At 41.3% G+C, this 23,267-nt stretch overlaps 1 protein-coding gene across 1 annotated transcript; it reads left to right on the top strand.

Annotated features, from left to right (window-relative positions):
* The first annotated feature begins 1,414 nt into the window (after positions 1-1,414).
* LOC117531064 (zinc finger protein 569-like) lies at positions 1,415-22,944 on the top strand. Its single transcript, XM_034194089.1, has 7 exons — positions 1,415-1,571; positions 7,960-8,162; positions 15,102-15,203; positions 15,326-15,418; positions 18,442-18,552; positions 18,913-19,036; positions 20,184-22,944. Exons 1-7 carry the CDS (start codon positions 1,544-1,546, stop codon positions 22,247-22,249), a joined length of 2,727 nt encoding a protein of 908 aa, XP_034049980.1. The 5' UTR covers positions 1,415-1,543; the 3' UTR covers positions 22,250-22,944.
* Positions 22,945-23,267: the final 323 nt, after the last annotated feature.

Below are 23,267 nucleotides of genomic sequence, written 5' to 3'. Positions count from 1 at the left end.
ACTCCCTGCAATGTCCTCTCTCAAAATGTTAAAATCAGCTCCAAAGGTTAATGCTTTCTTCTTTGGTCTGTACTCTGACTTTTCAACAACTTTTGAAAAAAAAAAATTGGTGTAGTTTTTTTCCATAATCCTGCAAAGATTTATCTCTAATTGTGACAGAGGTATGTGTGAGCTGTTGTCGGCAGTAAATGATCTTGGAATGCTTCTTTACATCTACTACTATAAGCAACAGGTTCATCATCATCATCCCACAGCAGCCTGTGATCAAGGTTTTCTTGAAATGGAGCAATATCTCCACCTGGTGGACATTTATGTGGAAAAATCGCTCAGAAAACTTGTTTCTGTCTGCATCTTCTCTGGCGTAGAGCAGATAAATGACTGAATCAGCAATTTGTTTACCAGTAATTATATTAAAGCTTTAGAACATCTGTAGCAGAAAATCTTATGAAATTAAATCTCTATTACTGCTAATGTGTCCATCAAACTGCATTAGTAAGAGGATTACAGTAAATCTTATTACTGCTGTGCTCAACGTCTTTTAGAATGTTTTATATCTGTTAATATTCAAAAACAGTTTAAAATTATATGTAATTATTTCCCATTCTATTGTTTTATTTTTATGAACAATAAATGTACAAGAATCATGTAAATTCATTTAATTTACACAACGCCAAATCACAACAAAGGTTGAGGTCAGGTTGAACCTCACCAGCCCCTACAGCAAGAACAACACACACAATCATACTCTGATCTTTTTGCTGTTCAGATATATGTGTCAAAGGTAGTAATTGGCTTTTATTTCAATTCTGCAATAAAGAATTTTTTTATTAGTTCACAGAAATTAAATCCATTTGTAATATTTTTTAAATCTTAATAGAAGGGAAGAAATGGTTGAGGGGGGGAGAAAAATATACGCAGTAAGAAGCAGAATATAAACAGTATTCAGAGAAAATGGGAACAAAAGGGGAAGATACAGCAGCAAGGATCAGATTTGGACACATTAGACAGCAATTTGGGTCAAATGAAGACATAATGGCAAAAACACTAAAGTAATCTTCAAACATCCAGACTAAAAGGAAAATTTTGTGAAATTAAATTCAATCAATGTGCAATAAAATTAAATGAAAGACATAGAGGGGTGACGCATACCCTGTGGTCTCTACACCCCACGATGGAAATGTGTAAGTAAACATGTTTTTGACTGCATGACTATCACTTCTACATTTATATTAAATGAATATTCGTACCACGTTTGAAGGAAATCCTTCCAGCAGATTTTGAATAATTTTGTCCACAGAAAATTACATATAAATCCGTCGTAAATTTTTGACGTTTAAATCCAGCCTCCCGTCCATGCGGTGGCAGTAATGCGCGTAAATTTGCTTTCCCGCACATGAGTCGCCTGTAATTTGTGGGAAGAAGACATCGTCCGTCCAGTTGCTCTCTGAGATGTAAACTTAAATATATACGTCTGACTTTGATCGAGTTATTTTTTTTCTTATTTTTCCCGCACTGTAAATAAAACGAATTGATTATTAAAACGATGGACGGATGTGTTTCACAGTTACCTGGTAAGTGTTGGAGCATTTTGTGGTTTATTAGCTTAGGCCGCACCGTGTTGCGCGCGCGGGGAGTATAACTGATTTTGTTTATTAATAATAAAATAATCCACAACCTGACACATTTCAAAGGCCTTATTGACCCGTAGGGACATATCCCCATGTTCTATAATGGACTTTGCGTAGCTAACTGCACGATTTTGAACTGAAAAGCGTGAAGTTTCAGGATGCGCGTTAACGTTAGCTTAGCCTTAACGTCATCGTAAGTTAGTAGAGAAGCTTGAATCTTCGACTGGACTGGGTTGCTTGACGCGAGGACGTTTCGCTTCAAATCGCAGAAGCTTCCTCAGCTAAAACTCTTGTTCTGCTGGTCTGACTTCTGTCTTGACTCTTGTAAAGAAGAATAATCAAGGCGTCACAATGTGACAAAGAAGAATAATCAAGAAGTCACATTGTGACTTCTTGATTATTCTTCTTTACAAGAGTCAAGACAGAAGTCAGACCAGCAGAACAAGAGTTTTAGCTGAGGAAGCTTCTGCGATTTGAAGCGAAACGTCCTCGCGTCAAGCAACCCAGTCCAGTCGAAGATTCAAGCTTCTCTACTATGGAAACCACCTGGACAACTGAGAGCCAACACAGTCATCGTACGTTAACCACAAGAAGGGTTGCCAGGTTTCTTTGATAAAAACCGACTCAACAACAGCGCCCCCCACCTCCCCCCACCCCAAAACGAAAATAGGCCAATATTATAACAAAAAAAGGACGGTCTTGAAAACACTCAACGGGCAACCGTATAATTTGCATACAGTAGTTTTACACCAGGAAACGCTTCAAAAGTAACCCAATTCCACAGGAAAAGGGTGGACCTGGCAACATTGACTACATTGTTTTCCTCTGTGTATTTTTTTGGTGGGAACTAAGTGCATTTATTCTTGTCCTTTACCAAAGCACAGTATTTCAGGTATTTGTGTATACTTGTATGTTCTGCTACTTTATACTTGTGCACTGTTTATCTTAGAGGCAAGTTTTGGGTAGCGAGAGAAGTCACTATACAGAACCCGCCCTAGGTTAAGTCGCCCCAGTCCAAGGGAAGTCCTCCCACTTTTTTCAGTGAAGTCACACCACTCCAGCTATCCATGCTTTTTTTTTTTTTTTTTATAATTAAGAATGACTAGTTTAAAATTTGGGACCTGCCAGTGTGATGTATAGGCCTGGGCAGCGCTCCCTGCTTCTCCCATCAGTGGGCTTTTTACCTGGCAATTACATTCTTCTACCTAAAAACATCATCTTGGTAACAAAACTTGAGTAAGAACAGTATATTATGCCACTGGTGTGTATAAATAATTTATTACATGAGCATATCAGAATTGAAATATTGCGGTACGAGAGTGGGGTGAGTTCACCCCGACTGGGATGACTTTACCTGGGGTGAGTTCTCATTGGGGTGACTTCACTATGAACCCTAGTATTGTACTCCATTTACTTAACTGCAGTTGTCTGACAACTTTAGTTATTGGTTACTTTGTGGATTAATATGAATAATACAAAATAAAATAAGTGTTATCAATAAGACCTTTTTGCTCAGCGATGAAAAGAAAAAGCCAAACAGCAGTGTATGTGCAAAAAAAAAAACCACAAAGATAGTTAGAACCTTGGGCAAGGTCTCTCAGGTAAATTAATATTCTGTTTGTAGCACAGCATCAATAAGAACAGTTAAAATAAAAAAATGCTAAAACAGTACAAACTGAATAAACAAAAAGATTGCACTGTAATGACAGAGCTTTATACAGCATACTCTATCCCACTCTCATCTCATCCTGTCCTCCCTATCCTCGCCTCCTGCTACTCCTCTCCCCGAGTTCTGAGTTGTACAGCTCGATGACTTGTGGGACAAAGGAGTTCTTGGTAATGCTGGTCCTACTTCTGGGAGGAGCAGCCTATTGCTGATAATAGTTAGTTCCACATGTTGCTGCTGCAACATTAAAGGGATAAACACATTAATGCAGAAGTAATTGTCCTCGTATATTTTATTCTGAAATGATCCCAGGCTTGCATAGTGAGGGTTTTTTTTTTCCTTTCAGTGTTTTAGGTTCAGTGCATCCAGAAGGTATTCACAGCACTTCACTTTTTCCACATTTTATGTTAACAGCCTTATTCCAAAATGGGTAAAACTAGTAAATAGACTGCATTTATATAGCACCTACACAGAAACATCTGCATCAGAAGCTCCAAGCGCTTTACAATGATGCCTCACATTCACCCATTCACACAAATACACTTGCTGACATGCAAGGCACTCACTACACACTGGAAGCAACTGCGTGAATAAGGACCCTAGTATAGAATTGAGCCCTTGGTGATTTTCCTGTCTGGTTGGGTTTTGATGCGAGGATCCTATGGTCTGAAGTCCAACATTTAACCACAAGACCATCGCCTCCCTGAATTAATTTAATTGTAATCTTTGGAGAAAAAAATGGAATTGTGAGAATTATGTCAAGGTTACGCTAAAATAAAATTGATTATCTTAAATAGTTCAACAACAAATTTGTTGAGAGGATTTCCTTTCCATTAGTACCAACAGTATGCAAGTTGATTGTGTGACATTTCACTGGTCACACAATAGTGCATGGCAGACCGACTATAAGCTCTGATTATCATCGTAATAGGAATGCATGTAGCCTCCAACTTAAAAACATATGAGTATCTTAAGGTGCTCTGACACTTGTACGACTTAGATTCGCGCACTTGCACGCACTTCGTCGTGACAATCTCCACCCGCTGTGTTCCCAGCTTTGTTCCACTGGATGCCCTGCGTGGTGCACTGGACACTGTGTATATAAAATAATTTTTTTGTAGCAAATTAATCATTTTCTCTCTGAGTTGGCTGTTGAAAACACCTCTAATCGCTTCCAGAATCACAGAGGACTGCTCTAGCTGCTGCTTTTCTCTGTCTCTCTCGTGCACGTGCGCTTAATGAGGTGGTGAACGCATTCGGAACAGTGTAAAAAGGTAATTATTTGTAATGTTTATATTATAATTAGCTTGGTAAAAAAGTTGCATATTCTTTCCTTCTTGTGAGTAGCTGAAAAAGTATGTTTATGATAGATTTAACATCTCGTTATAATTGTTCAGGTGAGCTGCACTCTGATGCGATGCGCTGACGCAATCAAATCAAATCAATTTTATTTATATAGCGCCAAATCACAACAAACAGTTGCCCCAAGGTGCTTTATATTGTAAGGCAAAAGCCATACAATAATTACAGAAAAACCCCAACGGTCAAAACGACCCCCTGTGAGCAAGCACTTGGCGACAGTGGGAAGGAAAAACTCCCTTTTAACAGGAAGAAACCTCCAGCAGAACCAGGCTCAGGGAGGGGCAGTACTGAGGTCTAACAGGACAAGCACAGAGATGAGTCCACTGTCTGAGGCCATAAGAAGATCATTTGTAACCTTCACTAATGCTGTTTCTGTACTATGATGAATTCTAAAACCTGACTGAAACTCTTCAAATAGACCATTCCTCTGGGACTGGTTGGGGCTGAGGGAGAGAATCAGGAAAAAGACATGCTGTGGAAGAGAGCAGAGATCAATCACTAATGATTAAATGCAGAGTGGTGCATACAGAGCAAAAAGAGAAAGAAACACTCAGTGCATCATGGGAACCCCCCAGCAGTCTAAGTCTATAGCAGCATAACTAAGGGATGGTTCAGGGTCACCTGATCCAGCCCTAACTATAAGCTTCAGCAAAAAGGAAAGTTTTAAGCCTAATCTTAAAAGTAGAGAGGGTGTCTGTCTCCCTGATCTGAAGTGGGAGCTGGTTCCACAGGAGAGGAGCCTGAAAGCTGAAGGCTCTGCCTCCCATTCTACTCTTACAAACCCTAGGAACTACAAGTAAGCCTGCAGTCTGAGAGCGAAGCACTCTATTGGGGTGATATGGTACTATGAGGTCCTTAAGATAAGATGGGACCTGATTATTCAAAACCTTATAAGTAAGAAGAAGAATTTTAAATTCTATTCTAGAATTAACAGGAAGCCAATGAAAGAGAAGCCAATATGGGTGAGATATGCTCTCTCCTTCTAGTCCCTGTCAGTACTTTAGCTGCAGCATTTTGAATTAACTGAAGGCTTTTCAGGGAACTTTTAGGACAACCTGATAATAATGAATTACAATAGTCCAGCCTAGAGGAAATAAATGCATGAATTAGTTTTTCAGCATCACTCTGAGACAAGACCTTTCTAATTTTAGATATTGTGTAAATGCAAAAAAGCAGTCCTACATAATCACTCGCACTCGCGCAGTGTTTTTGAATTGTTTGCGCAATGTTCACTTGAAGCTCACATAATTAATGCGTGATGAAGATTTTGAACATTTCAAAATTTTCTTTGCACACGTGCACAAAACTGCACCGTTTTCAATGGCTTATGATGAGTTTGAGGCGAGTTTACTCTCCTGCACGGCAGAGCTTGTGCAAGTACACGGATCAAAGTGGTGCAAGTGTCAGGGCATCTTTACATTTATGAACATTAACACCTGTCCAGAACAATAAAACAAATGCCCCTCCAAGCATCCCTCACAACTGCTTTGACTATGAATTGATGGAACATTTTCTTATGGTAAATGGACTGCATTTATACAGCACTTTTCCATCTGCATCAGACGCTCAAAGCGCTTTACAATAATGCCTCACATTCACCCTGATGTCAGGTTGCTGCCATACAAGGTGCTCACTACACACCAGGAGCAACTAGGGGCTTAAGGACCTTTTCCAAGGGCCCTTAGTGATTTTCTGGTCAAGATGGGATTTGAACCGAGGATCCTCTGGTCTCAAGCCCAGCGCTTAACCACGAGAACATCACCTCCCCTTATCAATAGCCAAAACAAAGGGCAGACATGCACGAAGAGAATTTCTTTGTTAGAAAGTCCTGCTTTCTTAGTGAGCCTCTGCAGCCCTGATCCTTAATGTGCCCTGACACTTGCACGACTTTGATCCGCGCACTTGCATGCACTTCGTGATGATCCCACCTGCTTTGTTCCACTGGCTGCCCTGCATTGTGTGCTAAATGCTGTGTGCATAAAATAATTATTTTGTAGCAGATTAATCATTTTCTGTCTGAGTTAGCTGTTGAAAAATGCTCTAATCACTTCCGGAATCACAGAGGAGCACTCCAGATGCATGCTTTGCTCGTGTGCGCGCTGAACGAGGTTCCTTCTTGTATGCAGCTGTAAAAGTATGTTTACGAGAGATTTAACATCTCGTTATAATCATTCAGACGAGTTGCACTGTAATGCGGTGCGCTGATGCAACCACTCACACTGTTCACTTCTTTACTCGACGAGCTGCACATAGCGTTGGTGTGCAGCGTTCACTACCACTTCACATTTCATAAATGGCATTTATGCATGAAAGATTTTTTTGAACATTTCAAAATTCTCTTTGCGCTATTGCGCGTTCTGGCATCCCTCTCATGTTCAGTCTACACCATTTAACGGCGAGTTTACTCTCCTGCAGGACACAGTGCGTGCATCAAAGTCGTGCAAGTGTCAGGTGGCCTTTAGACATTCTTGTCTACTGGAAGCCTCACCAGATAAAACTTCCCATCTTGGTAAGTCTGGCCTCGCCACACTTGCAAATTGATACAGCCTTCAAGAGACATGTTTGAGAAATGCAAAAAGAACTTGTAATTTTCAAATCTTTTCTGGCATTAGGACATTAGGCATTAGGACAGTTCCACCTACCTCTGCTTCAGTGGGGCATCTGTCCAGTGTCACTTGGTGCATGTTTGCAGGAACGACTGTTTAGGAAACACAATAAGAAGTTGATGCATTTCTGTCAATAAACATATTTAAGAAGAAATTGACTTTATTCTTTTGTTAGTAATTGTAATTTAATTGTAATTGTTGAAATATAATCATAATGTAATTGTAATCTATCTTTCCAACTGTAATCATAGAATTGCAAAAAAAAAATAATTAATAATTATTACAGTTTCAATGTAATTGCCCCATGTCTGCCAGGCAGAAGCCGCTCCTCGGTAAAAGTCACGTGGCAGCCCGCCTGGAGTTTGCCAAAAGGCACCTGAAGGACTTTCAGACCATGAGAACAATTGCAAGATTCTATACCCAAACAAGTTGAACAAGGATGCTAAGGAAAAGTATGAAGGGAAAATAAAGGCAGCAAATGGAATCTATCCTCCTGAGCACAGATTTGGACAAGCTTCCAAACATTACATTCCAGCAGATGGAATTTCTTTGAATTATGTCAGATAGTTTGGTGTGCCCATTTTTTATCTAATGTGGAGTGTCAGGATGGGCATCCCGTGCAAGATCTGTATCAGATCTGTTTTGGCAATGTTGATCAAAAAAGAGGAGGCTAAAAAACTTGTGTGTGTGTGTTCAGGTTCTTCTCTTCCTCTCTCCTGTCTGCGGCTGCTGGTCTCCCCAATTCGCCTGGTTTCTGCTGCCATCTGGCAGACTGTTGTGGAGAAAATCGTGTTGGATTATGGGCTGCTGGAGGAGTTTGTCTTCATGGTCACAGAGATCATTCCTCAACTCTTATCTGTGAGGCAGAGGGCTGAGCTCGTTTTGGGCCTCAGAGCGCGGGTAAGGAAAAGTAGGAGGCCTTTTGTGTTCAGACCTGTTAGTGGAATAGATAACTGTAACAATTGTTCATTTCTGGAAACAAGCACCAACATTGGCACACATAATCCTTAGACATGAGTCTTTTGAAAAAAACTGAGTATCCACTTGAATTTTCAATATGCGGCCAGGTAGGGGTCAGTTGAAGAATTATACACAGGTCACAATTTAAAAATGTTCTAGTCATATTGAAAGCTATACTACTTTATGTGTCTGATCACAAAGATTCCAAAAAGGTATAGTTTGGACTATCTATGATTGAATGTTAATGGGGTAAAAACATTAAGAATGGTGACAAAGGTCAATTTCAGTTTGTACAGGGGTCAGAAGTTAAAGTTGCTCCAATTTTGGTAAAAAAAAAAGTGGTGCAAACTATTAACTAATAGGAATAGAGTTATTATATGGTACGTGATTTTGCCAACTTCTGATTGTCCCATTCGCCACTTTCTGAGCTGTACCACATGCCGAGTTGACGGCTGGTAAAGCAGAGTACACCTCGTGTGTAGGGCTGTCACGATTAGGAATTTCTGGAGACGATTAATTGTCAGACAAATAATTGCGATTGACGAATATATTGTCTATTTTTTTTTCCCCTTTATATTCTACTATTGTAGTATAATTACACAACTCTGGAAGAATGTTTGGCTTCTGTGAGTGGAGAAACTGGGAATGGTGCAACATTTTTATTTTTATCTTCATTTTACATACAGTTCCAACTTTTTCGATTTGTGGTTGTTTCTGTTGCATTTCTGAAATTGTTTCTCCTCATCAGTCACATTTTGTGCTTAAACACTGCATTAAGCTCAAGATTGAACAAATAAATACCTTTGGAAAATAACAGCTGTTAAAGTTCAGAGTTCTCACCTGCTTTTTGTGATCTGTGCATCTGAACATCACCACAGCTTCTCCATGTCAGGGGTTTTTGTTTTTTGTGGCTCAGTTCATTCATATATTCTCATTTTTTAAATATGTTTTTAAAGCTATTTGACCGTTTATTTCATCTCATGATTTCATAAATTCAGCATACGACGCGCACATGGTGTGAACAGGACGGTAACGGCAGAATCACACCTTTAGAGAGTTCAGAGAGAAGTAAAAGCAGCTTCACGTTTTGTTTTTTTTGTTTTTTTTTTTTTACTTGTTCACTCGGGTTAAAATCCTCTCTCTGTTCCGCGCGCACTGATGGTTCTCAGACTGTGACATGTCGCGCCTGCATTCAGTAATCTCCCTCACGCACCCCCTCCCTCCCAGTATGCAGCCTGTTGACTCCGTGTGCGCGCGCACACAGACACACACACCGACAGCTCCGCATTTTAGACGGCTTTTGAAGAAGATGGCCACTATTTTAATCGGCCGTCTTATCCAAACGGCAGGACAGATCGCTCTTCAGCCTCCATGTTATTGTCCCGCCTTAAGACGAGAGCGAGGCTGCAGCACAATGACGTCAGATTCTGAGTTGTTTTATGCTTTGTGGATAAAATAAATAATTCACGGTAATTGCGAATATGAAAAATAATCGCAAATATGAAAAATAATCGATTGACGAATATTGTAATAATTGTGACAGCCCTACTCGCGTGCAGCGTAGTGCTAGCCAATCGAGCGACGCCTTCTATCGATAACGACCAATCAGATAACGCGATACAACGCCTACTTTGGCCCGCTTCAAGTTGTGTTGTGCGTCGTCATGACTACGCCGTGTACACAATGCAGTAAAAACTAAGGGCACAGAAAAAAAAAATGCTGCTGGCTGCAGCGGCTCGGTCTTCTCTCACAAATGTGTTTAAATACAGTCCATAAAAGTCCTGCTCACAGACTGATTGACAGGACATGTCCACATCAAGTATAACTCCAGACATCTCCACATTCTCACAGACAGTTTGTTCATGCGCATCTCTCCCGCGCATTAGAGGATGACATTTTTCGGGAATTCCCGTGGGTCACGTGATTCCTGCGGGATGGGAGTCAAAATTTTATCAATCCCGTGATTGGGATGGGACGGGAATAAAAATGAACGGGAGCAGGCAGGAGCGGGAATGCCAAAAATAGATGATGATTTTCATCTATTTAAAACAACCAAAACGCGTTCACACCGGGCGCGATCAGATGCTACAAATTCGCAGGGGTCGCGTGGCGACGGGCGCGCCTCCTTCGCCCGGTGTGTCACTCTGCTTTTGCTGCGAAAATTCGCCCCGGTGCGTCATCAAATAGGAGGAGCTTCCATTCCGCTCACCGGCTCCGGTTGTCCGTCAAGTTAACATGACGGACCTTGATCACACGGAGTGAGTTGTTGTGAAAAGCTCCCAATACAGAGAGTATCATTATTTGCTCCAGGAGCTGTGTCTGGATGACGGCTGCTTTCAGCGGTCCTTCCGCCTCTGCAGGACCCAACTTGAGGACCAACTGTCCCGTTCACGCGCGCACATGTCAAGGTCAAGGTTACTTATTTGTACCAAAAGGTAAATTTGGTTTGGCAGTGAGTCACTCCATTCATAACAATCACATAACACATAAATACCGATAAAAAAATACCATAAGTATAATAAAATAAAAATATAAAATACAATGAGCAGTGCAAGTACAGGCCAATAGCATTGCACCCAGAAGAAAGTCACAAAGCGTGTGCCATCTCAATGCAAAATAGCAGATAAATTAATTAAATATACTTTCAAAGTCATCTGTTAAGAACACTAATAGCAGCAGGAATAAAAGTGCTCTTGTAGTGCTTAGTTCTGCAGAAAGGAGCTTTATACCTCCATCCTGAAGGGAGCAGTTCAAACTGCTCAAAAAGAGGATGTGAGGCGTCCTTTAGAACTGCCTCAACCAATCTCTGGACCTGCCTCATGTACAGAGAGGTTGGATACAGCTGTGACTCTCCTCCAATAATTTTGCCTGCCCATTTTACAATCTGATTCAGACTGTTTTTGTTTTTAACTGACAAATTTCCAAACCATGACACCAAACAAAAAGATAAAACAGATTCGATATAACAACGATAAAACATAGTTAACAGTGATTTGTCAATGTGAAAGGATGCCAGTTTTCTAAAACAGAACAAGCACTGGTGACCTTTTTTACACACCACTTCACAATTTGACTCAAAAGTGAGTTTGTCATCAATAACAGTACCCAGATATTTATAGGTGCTCACAGTTTCTACAGCCTGACCTTTTAGGAGAGTTACTCCATGTTTGTGGACACCCTTCCTAAAGTCAATGCCCATATCTTTAGTCTTCAATACATTCATCTGTAGAAAAGACTTCTCACACCAATCCAAGAAATCATCAACAACAGGACCGTGGCCAACCTCACTGTCCTGTAGCAAGCTGACAATAACAGTGTCATCTGCATACTTAAGAATAGTTCTCCTATCCCTCCAACTTCTGCAGAGATCAGTGTATAAAATATACAAAAGTGGAGAGATAGCACTACCTTGTGGTGTCCCGGTGGAGGACTGGGTCTGATCAGACAAGACCCCATTTACTCTAACTTTTTGTGTCCTGTTAGTGAGGAAGCTCAGAATCCAGCCCACAAGATTGCAACTTAGATTAAAATGTTCTAAAAGTCTTGAGGCTAAAATGTGGGGCTGAATTGTGTTAAAAGCAGAAGAAAAGTCAATGAATAAAAGTCTGGCATGTGCACCTTTCCCTTTAAGGTGTCTGAAAAGTAAGTTCATTAAGTGACTGTGGCATCCTCGACCCCCTCTATTTGGCCTATAGGCAAATTGCATAGGGTCCAAGTTGGCACCTACTTGATTAATAATTTCAGTTCTCACCAATTTCTCAAAGGTAAACAATAAAAACAAACAAAAAAAGAAACCCCGCTGCTTGCTGCAGCTCGCTCTTCCACCAAAAAACTCTGTCATAATTGTGTTTAGAAACCAGTCACCATTTGTTTTATTATACATCTGTGTAGTTAATTAATAAAATATTCTCCACAGACAATTCGCTCGCACGCGCACGTACAAAAAAGAAGAAAGAAAGAAACTCCACTGCTTGCTGCAGGGCTGCTCCTTGCTCTTTCTAAAAAAAAACTCTGTCGTAATTGTGTTTAGAAACCAGTCACCATTTGCTTTATTATACATCTGTGTAGTTAATTAATAAATATTCTCCACAGACGATTCGCTCGCGCGCACACGTACAAAAAAGAAGAAAGAAAGAAACTCCACTGCTTGCTGCAGGGCTGCTCCTTGCTCTTTCTCAAAAAAAAAACTCTGTCATAATTGTGTTTAGAAACCAGTCACCATTTGCTTTATTATACATCTGTGTAGTTAATTAATAAAATATTCTCCACAGACGATTTGCTCGCGCACGCATGTAAAATAAGAAGAGAAAGAAACTCCGCTGCTTGCTGTGGTGCTGCTGCTCGCTCCAAAAACTCTGTCATAATTGTGAAATAAAGGACAAAAGAGACATAAATCCTGCTCACAGGCTGCTACCAGATACAGGACATGTTCACATCTTCAGTCAAACTCCAGACATCTCCACGTCACTACATATTCAGTCCCTGATTGATCATCACAGCGCGAGACATACGGGAGCGGGATGGGACGGGAGTGAAAATCCACTCCCGTGTCATGCTCTAACGCGCATCTCGCGGTCAAAGTAGGAAAGATAAACTACAGCAGAACTCAGAGTGCAGACCTGTAGCTCAGCACAAATATAAACTAGAAGACAAATCAGAGTGCACAGTCTGTCTGCAGCCAAACTGCACTCTGATTCCTCTGTGCAGAGAACCTGCAGGCTGTGTTCTCACCTTCTGTCTGCCCACTGCTGCGCGCACCTGATGCAGATGTTCCTGCGTCGTCATGACACCACAGGAAGCTCGAGGCAGCCCCGGTGTGAAAGGGGCTTTAGAGATTGTGCTCATGAAGTATTTTGGACCTGTTGGTGCAGTATGACAGTAATAATAAAGAGCTGAAACTTGAGATTGATTTGTCAGTTTTAGTATGTTTGACAAACTCCCAATTTTCTTGTTTCCTATATAATAAAACAGTTATAGACTTTTAATTTCGGTGTACCCGTGATTCTGCGGACCTGGTCAGGATAATCACGGGTACACCTCATCAAAAGTCTATAATTGTATATAGTTTTGACTGTTTTGCAAAGTAAATGTCAAACAATGTCGATGTCCATAGGACTCTATGTGACATATGTTAGCCTGTAAAATGATAACTAAGCATGACACATGGTGCAAATTATTCCTTTTTGAAACCCTGTTACCTCAACCAATAATTTGCATCACATTTTACAATATTTGGAGCCACTTTAACTTCTGACTCCTGTACAAACTAAAGCTGACCTTTGTCACCATTCTTGCTGTTTTTACCCCATAACATTCAGTCATAGATAGTCCAAATTATACCTTTTTGGAATATTTATGTTCAGACAAATAATGTGGTATATATTTCAATAAGATTGGAACATTTTTAAATTTTGACCCCAAAGTAATTCTTCAATTGACCCCTACCCGGCCACCGCCTATTGAAAATTCAAGTGGATACTCAGTTTTTAACGTTTAAGGAGTATTTGAGCCAACTTTGGCATTTGTATCACCATTTTAAGGATTCCTCTATATCAGGGGTGGCCAAGTTCGGTCCTCTGGAGCCACCTTCCTGGCACTCTTAGTTGTCTCCCTGCTCCAACACACCTGAATCCAATGAAAGGCTCATTAAAAGTCTGCTAATGAGTCTTTCATGGGATTCAGGCGTGTTGGAGCAGGGAGACAACTAAGAGTGTCAGGAAGGTGGCTCTCGACTGAACTTGGGCCCCCCCCCTGCTCTGTTATCTGCTGCACTATGTGGCGGGGAGAAAAAAAAAACAACTAATGAATATGGTTTTTTTGGAAATGCTGTGTCAGGGGTTCCCCGAATGTTGTGCCACTGCCCCAAAGTCAGTGTCAACCAGGCTTGAAGATTTCAAATGCTCCTCTTTCAAACTAAAAAGTAATTGGAGTGAGCTGAGACAGCTGTTGACTATCGTTATTATTATTATTTTAATCTGTTGCTGCAAACTGGACTTAAAAATGGCAAAGCTGCTGTCAACTCTTATTTGTGGATTGCAATTTTAGAATTTTAACATCAACTGTGTGTGTGACCCGGCTTTTGTTGTTGACAGTTTTGGAGTCTTCTGCTGTCTCATTATTGCGTCTTTCCTCCTTTTCAAAGAAGCTCTCTAGCACTGTTTGTTTTATTTTACTCGTTGTTTGGTCGGGTTAGCTTGTGGGTTTGCCTTTGCATGAGTAAAAACTGTGATTGCTCCAAATGCATGATAGAGACATGGACGGAGGTGATCATTTTTCCAAAATTTAATGCCCTGCAGAGTAATGTCAATAAAATAAATAGAATTTTTTAAAACTGTTTTTTATTCTTTCTGTGCATCCCAGTGCTGGTCCATGGCCCAGTGCTTGGAGAACACTGCTCTGTTACATGTGTGACAGTGCACTGAACTAAAGGAGAGCAGTTCAAAATGATGGAAAACTAACAATTTAGTAGTTTATGGATCTGATGTCCACTGATTACTCAGATGTGTGGAAAAGCAGTGTCCTGGGATGAACACATGGACAGTTTGGACAAACTTTAAGTCATGAAGCTGAGTACAGTATGTAAGGTGTACTTAAGACAGCCACACCCTTTATTAGCAAGTCAAGTCATTGCAAAGTTGCATCAGATGTGCTTATCTCATGGGGGAAGCAACCTGAAAATGCTCTTCTTTTTTTTTCTTTTTTTTTTACCTCTTTACGTTCGCAACATGAATGGACATAAAGGAATTGGTTTCAGGAGAAATCTGTCTTCATGTTTAGTTTCAAACTGAATACGAGGAGTAGACATGGCCCGCTCTGAGCTTCTTTTTTATTTTATTATTAAATCCTAACATTGTTTTATTTCTTCATCTTTTCTTCCAGCTGATCCTGGAGCTGTGTCGTTCTGAGGACACCGCCAACCTCCAGATTATTCAACCTCATCTTGATCGATTGCAGAGCCTCAGAGCTCTGTGGAACGTGGAGGTAGAATTATTTATATTCATTGGGATTTAGTATTTTTTTTTTTTTTTTTTTTTCAGTCTGCTGCTCAGATTTTATTACTGATTTTTACTGTCATAAAATGACCTCTGACATTTCTGCTACAGACTGATGCAGATCAAGAAGCATCTGACTCACATTTTTTGAACCTTGTACAAACTCTGCTGAGAGATCCCGAAGAGAGAAAAAACTTTTTCCAGGTACACGCTGGCTGTGTGAGTTTTGTACATTTTCCTGCAGGTGTGTTTGCATAGTTCTGATTAATTTGTAATCGTTTCTGAGTTGATGTTGTAGCTGTAGACTGCACATCTTTTAAAGTGTCCTCCTGCAGAGTGGCATGTTTGTGTTTAACACACTTCCTGTCCATCATACCAGCTTCAGGGGTGGGCAACTGATTCCATCTACTCAAAGTGATATTAATCAGTGAAATCACCTGGTGGACTCAGTGGCTGCAAAGAAAATCTGCACCCGCTTGGCCCTTTCTGGAACAAGTTGCCCACCCCTGATATATCATCACAGAAAGTCATCTCTACAAAACCGCATGAACCTTGATTATTTGTATGGACAGCTAAGGGATTTCGATGTTTTGTATTTCAATCAATCAATCAATTTTTTTTATATAGCGCCAAATCACAACAAACAGTTGCCCCAAGGCGCTTTATATTGTAAGGCAAGGCCATACAATAATTATGTAAAACCCCAACGGTCAAAACGACCCCCTGTGAGCAAGCACTTGGCTACAGTGGGAAGGAAAAACTCCCTTTTAACAGGAAGAAACCTCCAGCAGAACCAGGCTCAGGGAGGGGCAGTCTTCTGCTGGGACTGGTTGGGGCTGAGGGAGAGAACCAGGAAAAAGACATGCTGTGGAGGGGAGCAGAGATCGATCACTAATGATTAAATGCAGAGTGGTGCATACAGAGCAAAAAGAAAAAGAACAGTGCATCATGGGAACCCCCCAGCAGTCTACGTCTATAGCAGCATAACTAAGGGATGGTTCAGGGTCACCTGATCCAGCCCTAACTATAAGCTTTAGCAAAAAGGAAAGTTTTAAGCCTAATCTTAAAAGTAGAGAGGGTGTCTGTCTCCCTGATCTGAATTGGGAGCTGGTTCCACAGGAGAGGAGCCTGAAAGCTGAAGGCTCTGCCTCCCATTCTACTCTTACAAACCCTAGGAACTACAAGTAAGCCTGCAGTCTGAGAGCGAAGCGCTCTATTGGGGTAATATGGTACTACGAGGTCCCTAAGATAAGATGGGACCTGATTATTCAAACCTTATAAGTAAGAAGAAGAATTTAAATTCTATTCTAGAATTAACAGGAAGCCAATGAAGAGAGGCCAATATGGGTGAGATATGCTCTCTCCTTCTAGTCCCCGTCAGTACTCTAGCTGCAGCATTTTGAATTAACTGAAGGCTTTTTAGGGAACTTTTAGGACAACCTGATAATAATGAATTACAATAGTCCAGCCTAGAGGAAATAAATGCATGAATTAGTTTTTCAGCAATCACTCTGAGACAAGACCTTTCTGATTTTAGAGATATTGCGTAAATGCAAAAAAGCAGTCCTACATATTTGTTTAATATGCACTTTGAATGACATATCCTGATCAAAAATGACTCCAAGATTTCTCACAGTATTACTAGAGGTCAGGGTAATGCCATCCAGAGTAAGGATCTGGTTAGACACCATGTTTCTAAGATTTGTGGGGCCAAGTACAATAACTTCAGTTTTATCTGAGTTTAAAAGCAGGAAATTAGAGGTCATCCATGTCTTTATGTCTGTAAGACAATCCTGCAGTTTAGCTAATTGGTGTGTGTCCTCTGGCTTCATGGATAGATAAAGCTGGGTATCATCTGCGTAACAATGAAAATTTAAGCAATACCGTCTAATAATACTGCCTAAGGGAAGCATGTATAAAGTGAATAAATTGGTCCTAGCACAGAACCTTGTGGAACTCCATAATTAACTTTAGTCTGTGAAGAAGATTCCCCATTTACATGAACAAATTGTAATCTATTAGACAAATATGATTCAAACCACCGCAGCGCAGTGCCTTTAATACCTATGGCATGCTCTAATCTCTGTAATAAAATTTTATGGTCAACAGTATCAAAAGCAGCACTGAGATCTAACAGAACAAGCACAGAGATGAGTCCACTGTCCGAGGCCATAAGAAGATCATTTGTAACCTTCACTAATGCTGTTTCTGTACTATGATGAATTCTAAAACCTGACTGAAACTCTTCAAATAGACCATTCCTCTGCAGATGATCAGTTAGCTGTTTTACAACTACCCTTTCAAGAATTTTTGAGAGAAAAGGAAGGTTGGAGATTGGCCTATAATTAGCTAAGATAGCTGGGTCAAGTGATGGCTTTTTAAGTAATGGTTTAATTACTGCCACCTTAAAAGCCTGTGGTACATAGCCAACTAACAAAGATAGATTGATCATATTTAAGATCGAAGCATTAAATAATGGTAGGGCTTCCTTGAGCAGCCTGGTAGGAATGGGGTCTAATAAACATGTTGATGGTTTGGATGAAGTAACTAATGAGAATAACTCAGACAGAACAATCGGAGAGAAAGAGTCTAACCAAATACCGGCATCACTGAAAGCAGCCAAAGATAACGATACGTCTTTGGGATGGTTATGAGTAATTTTTTCTCTAATAGTTAAAATTTTGTTAGCAAAGAAAGTCATGAAGTCATTACTAGTTAAAGTTAATGGAATACTCAGCTCAATAGAGCTCTGACTCTTTGTCAGCCTGGCTACAGTGCTGAAAAGAAACCTGGGGTTGTTCTTATTTTCTTCAATTAGTGATGAGTAGAAAGATGTCCTAGCTTTACGAAGGGCTTTTTTATAGAGCAACAGACTCTTTTTCCAGGCTAAGTGAAGATCTTCTAAATTAGTGAGACGCCATTTCCTCTCCAACTTACGGGTTATCTGCTTTAAGCTACGAGTTTGTGAGTTATACCACGGAGTCAGACACTTCTGATTTAAAGCTCTCTTTTTCAGAGGAGCTACAGCATCCAAAGTTGTCTTCAATGAGGATGTAAAACTATTGACGAGATACTCTATCTCCCTTACAGAGTTTAGGTAGCTACTCTGCACTGTGTTGGTATATGGCATTAGAGAACATAAAGAAGGAATCATATCCTTAAACCTAGTTACAGCGCTTTCTGAAAGACTTCTATTTATGAACTTTCTTCTCCTTTTTGTGTTCCAGGATGTTTTCCCAGCAGACTTTGGCCCCACATATGACAAAGCCATCCAGACACTGATGTGGCTGTTTCTGTCCAGACTAGAAAAGGTGTTTCCCACCCAAACTCTCCATCAGGTATGCTCCAGGTGTGGCTCCAGAAAAACAGACTGTTTATTAGACTTTTCAGGTGGTGTGAACTTGTCTCCAATATGATCCCATAGTGTTGTTTGAAATTAGTCAAAATATTGGAAAAGCCACGTTAAAGGTCTGATATTTTGATGTCACTAGTGTTGCCATGACTTGGATGTCAGTTTAATTCTGAGCTTTTGTGTGTGTGTGTTTATAGGTGAGATGTTTTGATTTCAGAGCACTTTTATCCATTGGATGTCAGAAATAAAAGGATTTTTTTCCTCTGCTTCTTTGGGTACATTAGGAAAATTAATGTTTGGAGAATTTATGACTCAAACGCCTGTTGCTTCATGTTGTTGTTGTCAGGTTGCCTCTCTGCTCAGTGACGCCTCGTCTGTTCTGAATGAATACATGGAGACTGTGGCTCAACCCGACGAGCTCAAAATGCTGCTGGACTCTCCAAGGGTCGTGGGCCAGCTGGAGGATGCCGGTGAGATTTTCAGAATCATAATGACCCCAATCACAGGATATAAATTATTCAGTAGCTAAGTTTGCCTGCTCCTCAATCAATCTGTTTATAATCAGAATGATTGACATCCTAAACCTGATCAGAAATGTCTGATATAAACGCAGAATGAAATAGCTGAACTTCTTGTTGTGCAGTCCTTCAATAAGCTGTTAGATGGGAAAATATTGGCGTCTATTAGTAAATGCTTGCCGGTACTGGCATTCATATCTTTATACAGTCATGTGAGCGCAATTGCTGCTTTTTCAACTGCCTGATTTTCAACAGATTTGATGTGTGTGTTAGCTATATTGACCCCAAGAGGACTATAGAGGGGTATGCACGTGACGTCATCAAATGCAGAAGCCAGCAGTGTCCCACCATGCTGAATGGTAAACGAAGCGACATCTAGCTGTGTTCGATCGTGAACTGCGTTTTTGGATCTCACAAGGTGGATAACGAAACAGTCCACATTGTGACAACATGAATCAAACAGTTTTAAAATCCAAAAGTAGTGAGTCAGACAGTTTTATCTGTTTGTTTTAAGCCTGTCTGAGCTCCGTGAGGCTGTTGTATTAAGTTGTTAAAGCTGAACCAGTGCTGTGTGAATGAATGTCAGTAAACGCACAATCCTCCTACATTTATGATAAAACAATGACAATCATTCAAGAAAGTTACTTTGGTATGAAAAGTAGGGGTGGTGGCCAAGTGGTTAGTATGGTTGGTTTCAGTGCAGAAGGCACATGGTTTGATGATGTAACTGCATACCCTCTATTGAGTTTGGGGTGAAAAGGCCACTGCAGTGGACTTTGTTTTGAAATAATAATAATAAATCTTGAGTGTAATAACTACTTTGGTAATGATCTGATGATCATGTTTGCCCCCGGTGCCGTGGGTTTGTGCAGACTGTGTGCTCGTGTTGATTCTGTTATTGGGTGGGTTTGTATCATTACATGAATAAAAGGGATGCAGGCATGAAGGACCCTAACAAGCATCATGAGATTCCACTTCTTTATAGGGATGCATTTCATTTGTTAAAGCAAACACTTGCATCAGCTGCACTCATTATTATTTTTTAAAAAATCTGAAAGGAGTTCTGTTTGCCAGTTGAAGTATTTTTCTTTGTTTTCAGATTCGTACATTGTTGAGAGTGGCATCCTGTCGGCCCTCTGTCTCCCTCCTGTGGAAAGAGTTGTGATCGTCGGCGAACAAACTGACACTGACAGTGGCCTCATGTATGCAATCTGCACAGAAATGGAGGTGGAGTCTGAGAACAAAGAAATGTTCGTGAAGGTGCCCGGAAAGTCTGAGGAATGTGCACAAAACCAGCAGTTTAGTCTGGGCAGCGACATAAAATCAGAAGTTGATGCTGTGATTGTGACATCGACCACTGAAGGTGCTGAGGCCAGTGAGGGTGAAGTGGCAGACAGTCACCACCACGAAAGCGCTGGGATGATGCTTATTGGACAGGACGGCCAGGTGACCAATATCGACGGGGTGGCGATCAAGCCAAAGAAACGTGGCAGGAAAAGGAAACAACCCATGAATGAAGATTTTCACATGCAAAGCAGAGTGAGGGGCCGGCATGCCGCTTCAGAGTACGGCCTCCTGCAGGGCAGACCGGTGCGAAAGAACCGGGGTCTCAAGATGAAGCGATACCTGTCGCAGTGGCGGAAGTCAGTGAAGATGCAGGGTGGTGGTAGCGGTAGCAGCGGCCCCAAAAGGTTTCTCAGGTCACAGAGTTCCACCAGCAATGACGTCGAAGCCAGAACATGTAAAGAGTGTGGCACGGTGGTGAGCGATGCTGATTTCCTGCTGCAGCACATGACACAGCATTCAGTCCAGCTGCCCTACCAGTGTCCGGAGTGTCTGCGGTTCTACAAGAGCCTGCGCTCCTTAAGACAACACAAATGTCCGTTGCAGAATCTGGAGAAGGCAACAAGCGACAAGGAAGCAAAGGAGCACGAGTTGACATCAGCGGAGGGTGACTTATCTTCCGGTGAGATTGCTGATGAGGCAGCCAATGAAGAGATGCCGTTAGATGACAGTGCAGAGGACCCAGATTACACCTCTGCAGATAAAGGATCTTCAAAAGACTCTGAACAGCTGAGCCCTGAAGGCAACAAGGGTTTGCTGGATGGTCCCTTCTACTGTCCTCACTGCAGCGTCGAGTTCAAGTGCAAACAGACTTTTCGGTATCACTTGAGGAACATTTGTTACAATGAGCAGCAGGTTGATCCAGAGAAACCGGAGGATGTCAAGCACTGTTTCAAGTGCGACGAATGCGACAAGGCCTTCAAGTACAAGTCAACGTTGGAGTCCCACAAACAAACGCACAACCCGCTGTACTGTGAGGTGTGTATGAAACTGGTCCGTGACTCCGAAGCGTTGGCGATGCATAAGGAGTCGCACACGCCCTTTCAGTGCAACCGTTGCGAGCAGAATTTCCCCGTGTTTAGATCTCTTCACAAGCACTATCTCGACGTTCATAATCCCACCGAGCCGTTCATCTGCACTTACTGTAAAATGGTTTTTCACAGTTTGAAGCGTTTCATTAGACACGAGTGGAAACACACCGGCTACCAGCCCTTTCAGTGCATTCATTGCTCCAAGAGGTTCAGGTCGTACTCTGATCTGGTGGAGCATCAGAAAAAGCACACTAAAGCCTATCCGTACCTATGCTGGGAATGCGGCAAGAAGTTCAGGCATGGCGTGACTCTAACCCGACATGTGGAACGTGTGCATCAGTCCGGCATGCCAGTCATCGAGAAACCCTCCCCGACGTTCGCCTGCAGCCAGTGCGGAAAGACCTTCACTTCCAGGAGGTGCCTCCTGAAACACGACAACTTCCATCACAAGGGCTTCCGCTTCCCATGCGAGTACTGTGGAAAGGGATTCTTCGGCAAAGACGCGTTGGTGCGACATACGCTGATTCACACGGGTGAGCGGCCGTTCCAGTGCGACAACTGTGACAAGTCTTTCAGGTCTGCTTCCGAGCTGAAGATCCACCGGCGATACCACACTGGCGAGCGGCCGTTTAAGTGCACCATCTGTGAAAAGGGCTTTGTGCAGTCCTGCTTTCTCACCCTGCATATGCGCACGCACACCGGTGAGAGGCCATATGTCTGTGCTGTGTGCAGCAAAGGTTTTTCAAGCTTCCATGGCCTGAAAAGGCACAAAAGGCTTGTTCATGCATAGATCTGTTAATATTTATTCCCTTAGAAGGTTTCAGTTCACCGCCCCGCTGTTGGCCGAGTTCAGAAGAAGACCTCTCTGCGTTTGACGTTACAGTTGGGGCGGATGACAATTTGGAAATGTGAAACCAAAGCCCTTTTCAAACATGCAGGATGTAACATTACAGGCATTGATGTTTGTGACCAGACTGTGCTTAGACTTAACTATTTATTTTTTTTTTTATATTTATTTTTTTTTTATCCATGAAGAGCTGGTGTTTGTCATCAGGTAGATGACAGTTGTAATTGCAGGCAATAATGTATGAGATAAACAATTTACTGCAATAGCCGGGGCGTGCTGTGTCCAAAAGTTTACCTGTCGTCACTACAGTCTGTTATACGCCGTACGGAAAAGGTGTGCTGTGGTAAAGCTGAGTGCACGTTTGCCGGCAGAACTCATGTGGAACAAGTTTACCAGCTACTTCAAGGCTCCCTAATAAAGTCTCTAATGTGCAGAACAGTTGTTCGTTTTTTTTTTTTTTTTTTTTTTGAAGAAAAAATGCATTTTTGAAAGGGCATGTGTCCTGAAGGAAGGTTCCCTTAAGGAATGTTGGGAACAGTGACATTGTACAGTGCACTATAACATTGTATCTTGTATTTTTTACAAAATGTTTATTGTAGTTCTACATATTTGTATGTATATAAATGATATTAAAAAAACTCTGTGGATTCATTTTTCCCTGAAATAAATAGAGCATCTGGTTCCGAATGTGATTTTGTTTCAACACTGACGTCATTTGTGTGATTTGAGAAAAAAAAAAAAAATTAAAAACTTAATGTTGGATCTTCATTAGCAAACAGGTTCTTCCAGGCAGCATGAGACACTGACTTGTCAAACAAACTTTAATTATTTGCACTCTGGGTGTTTGGTTTTCTTCATGTAAACACACAGTGATCCAACAGCAGAAACTGTAATGCAGACTGGCAGAGCCAGTGTTCTACAATTTAAAAAAAAAAAAAAATATTGTGCCACCTGTAAAAGG

The sequence above is a fragment of the Thalassophryne amazonica genome, chromosome 18 (genome assembly GCF_902500255.1).
Source record: "Thalassophryne amazonica chromosome 18, fThaAma1.1, whole genome shotgun sequence".
In the NCBI taxonomy this organism is placed as follows: Eukaryota; Metazoa; Chordata; class Actinopteri; order Batrachoidiformes; family Batrachoididae; genus Thalassophryne; species Thalassophryne amazonica.
This window is presented reverse-complemented; position numbering and strand designations above follow the sequence as displayed.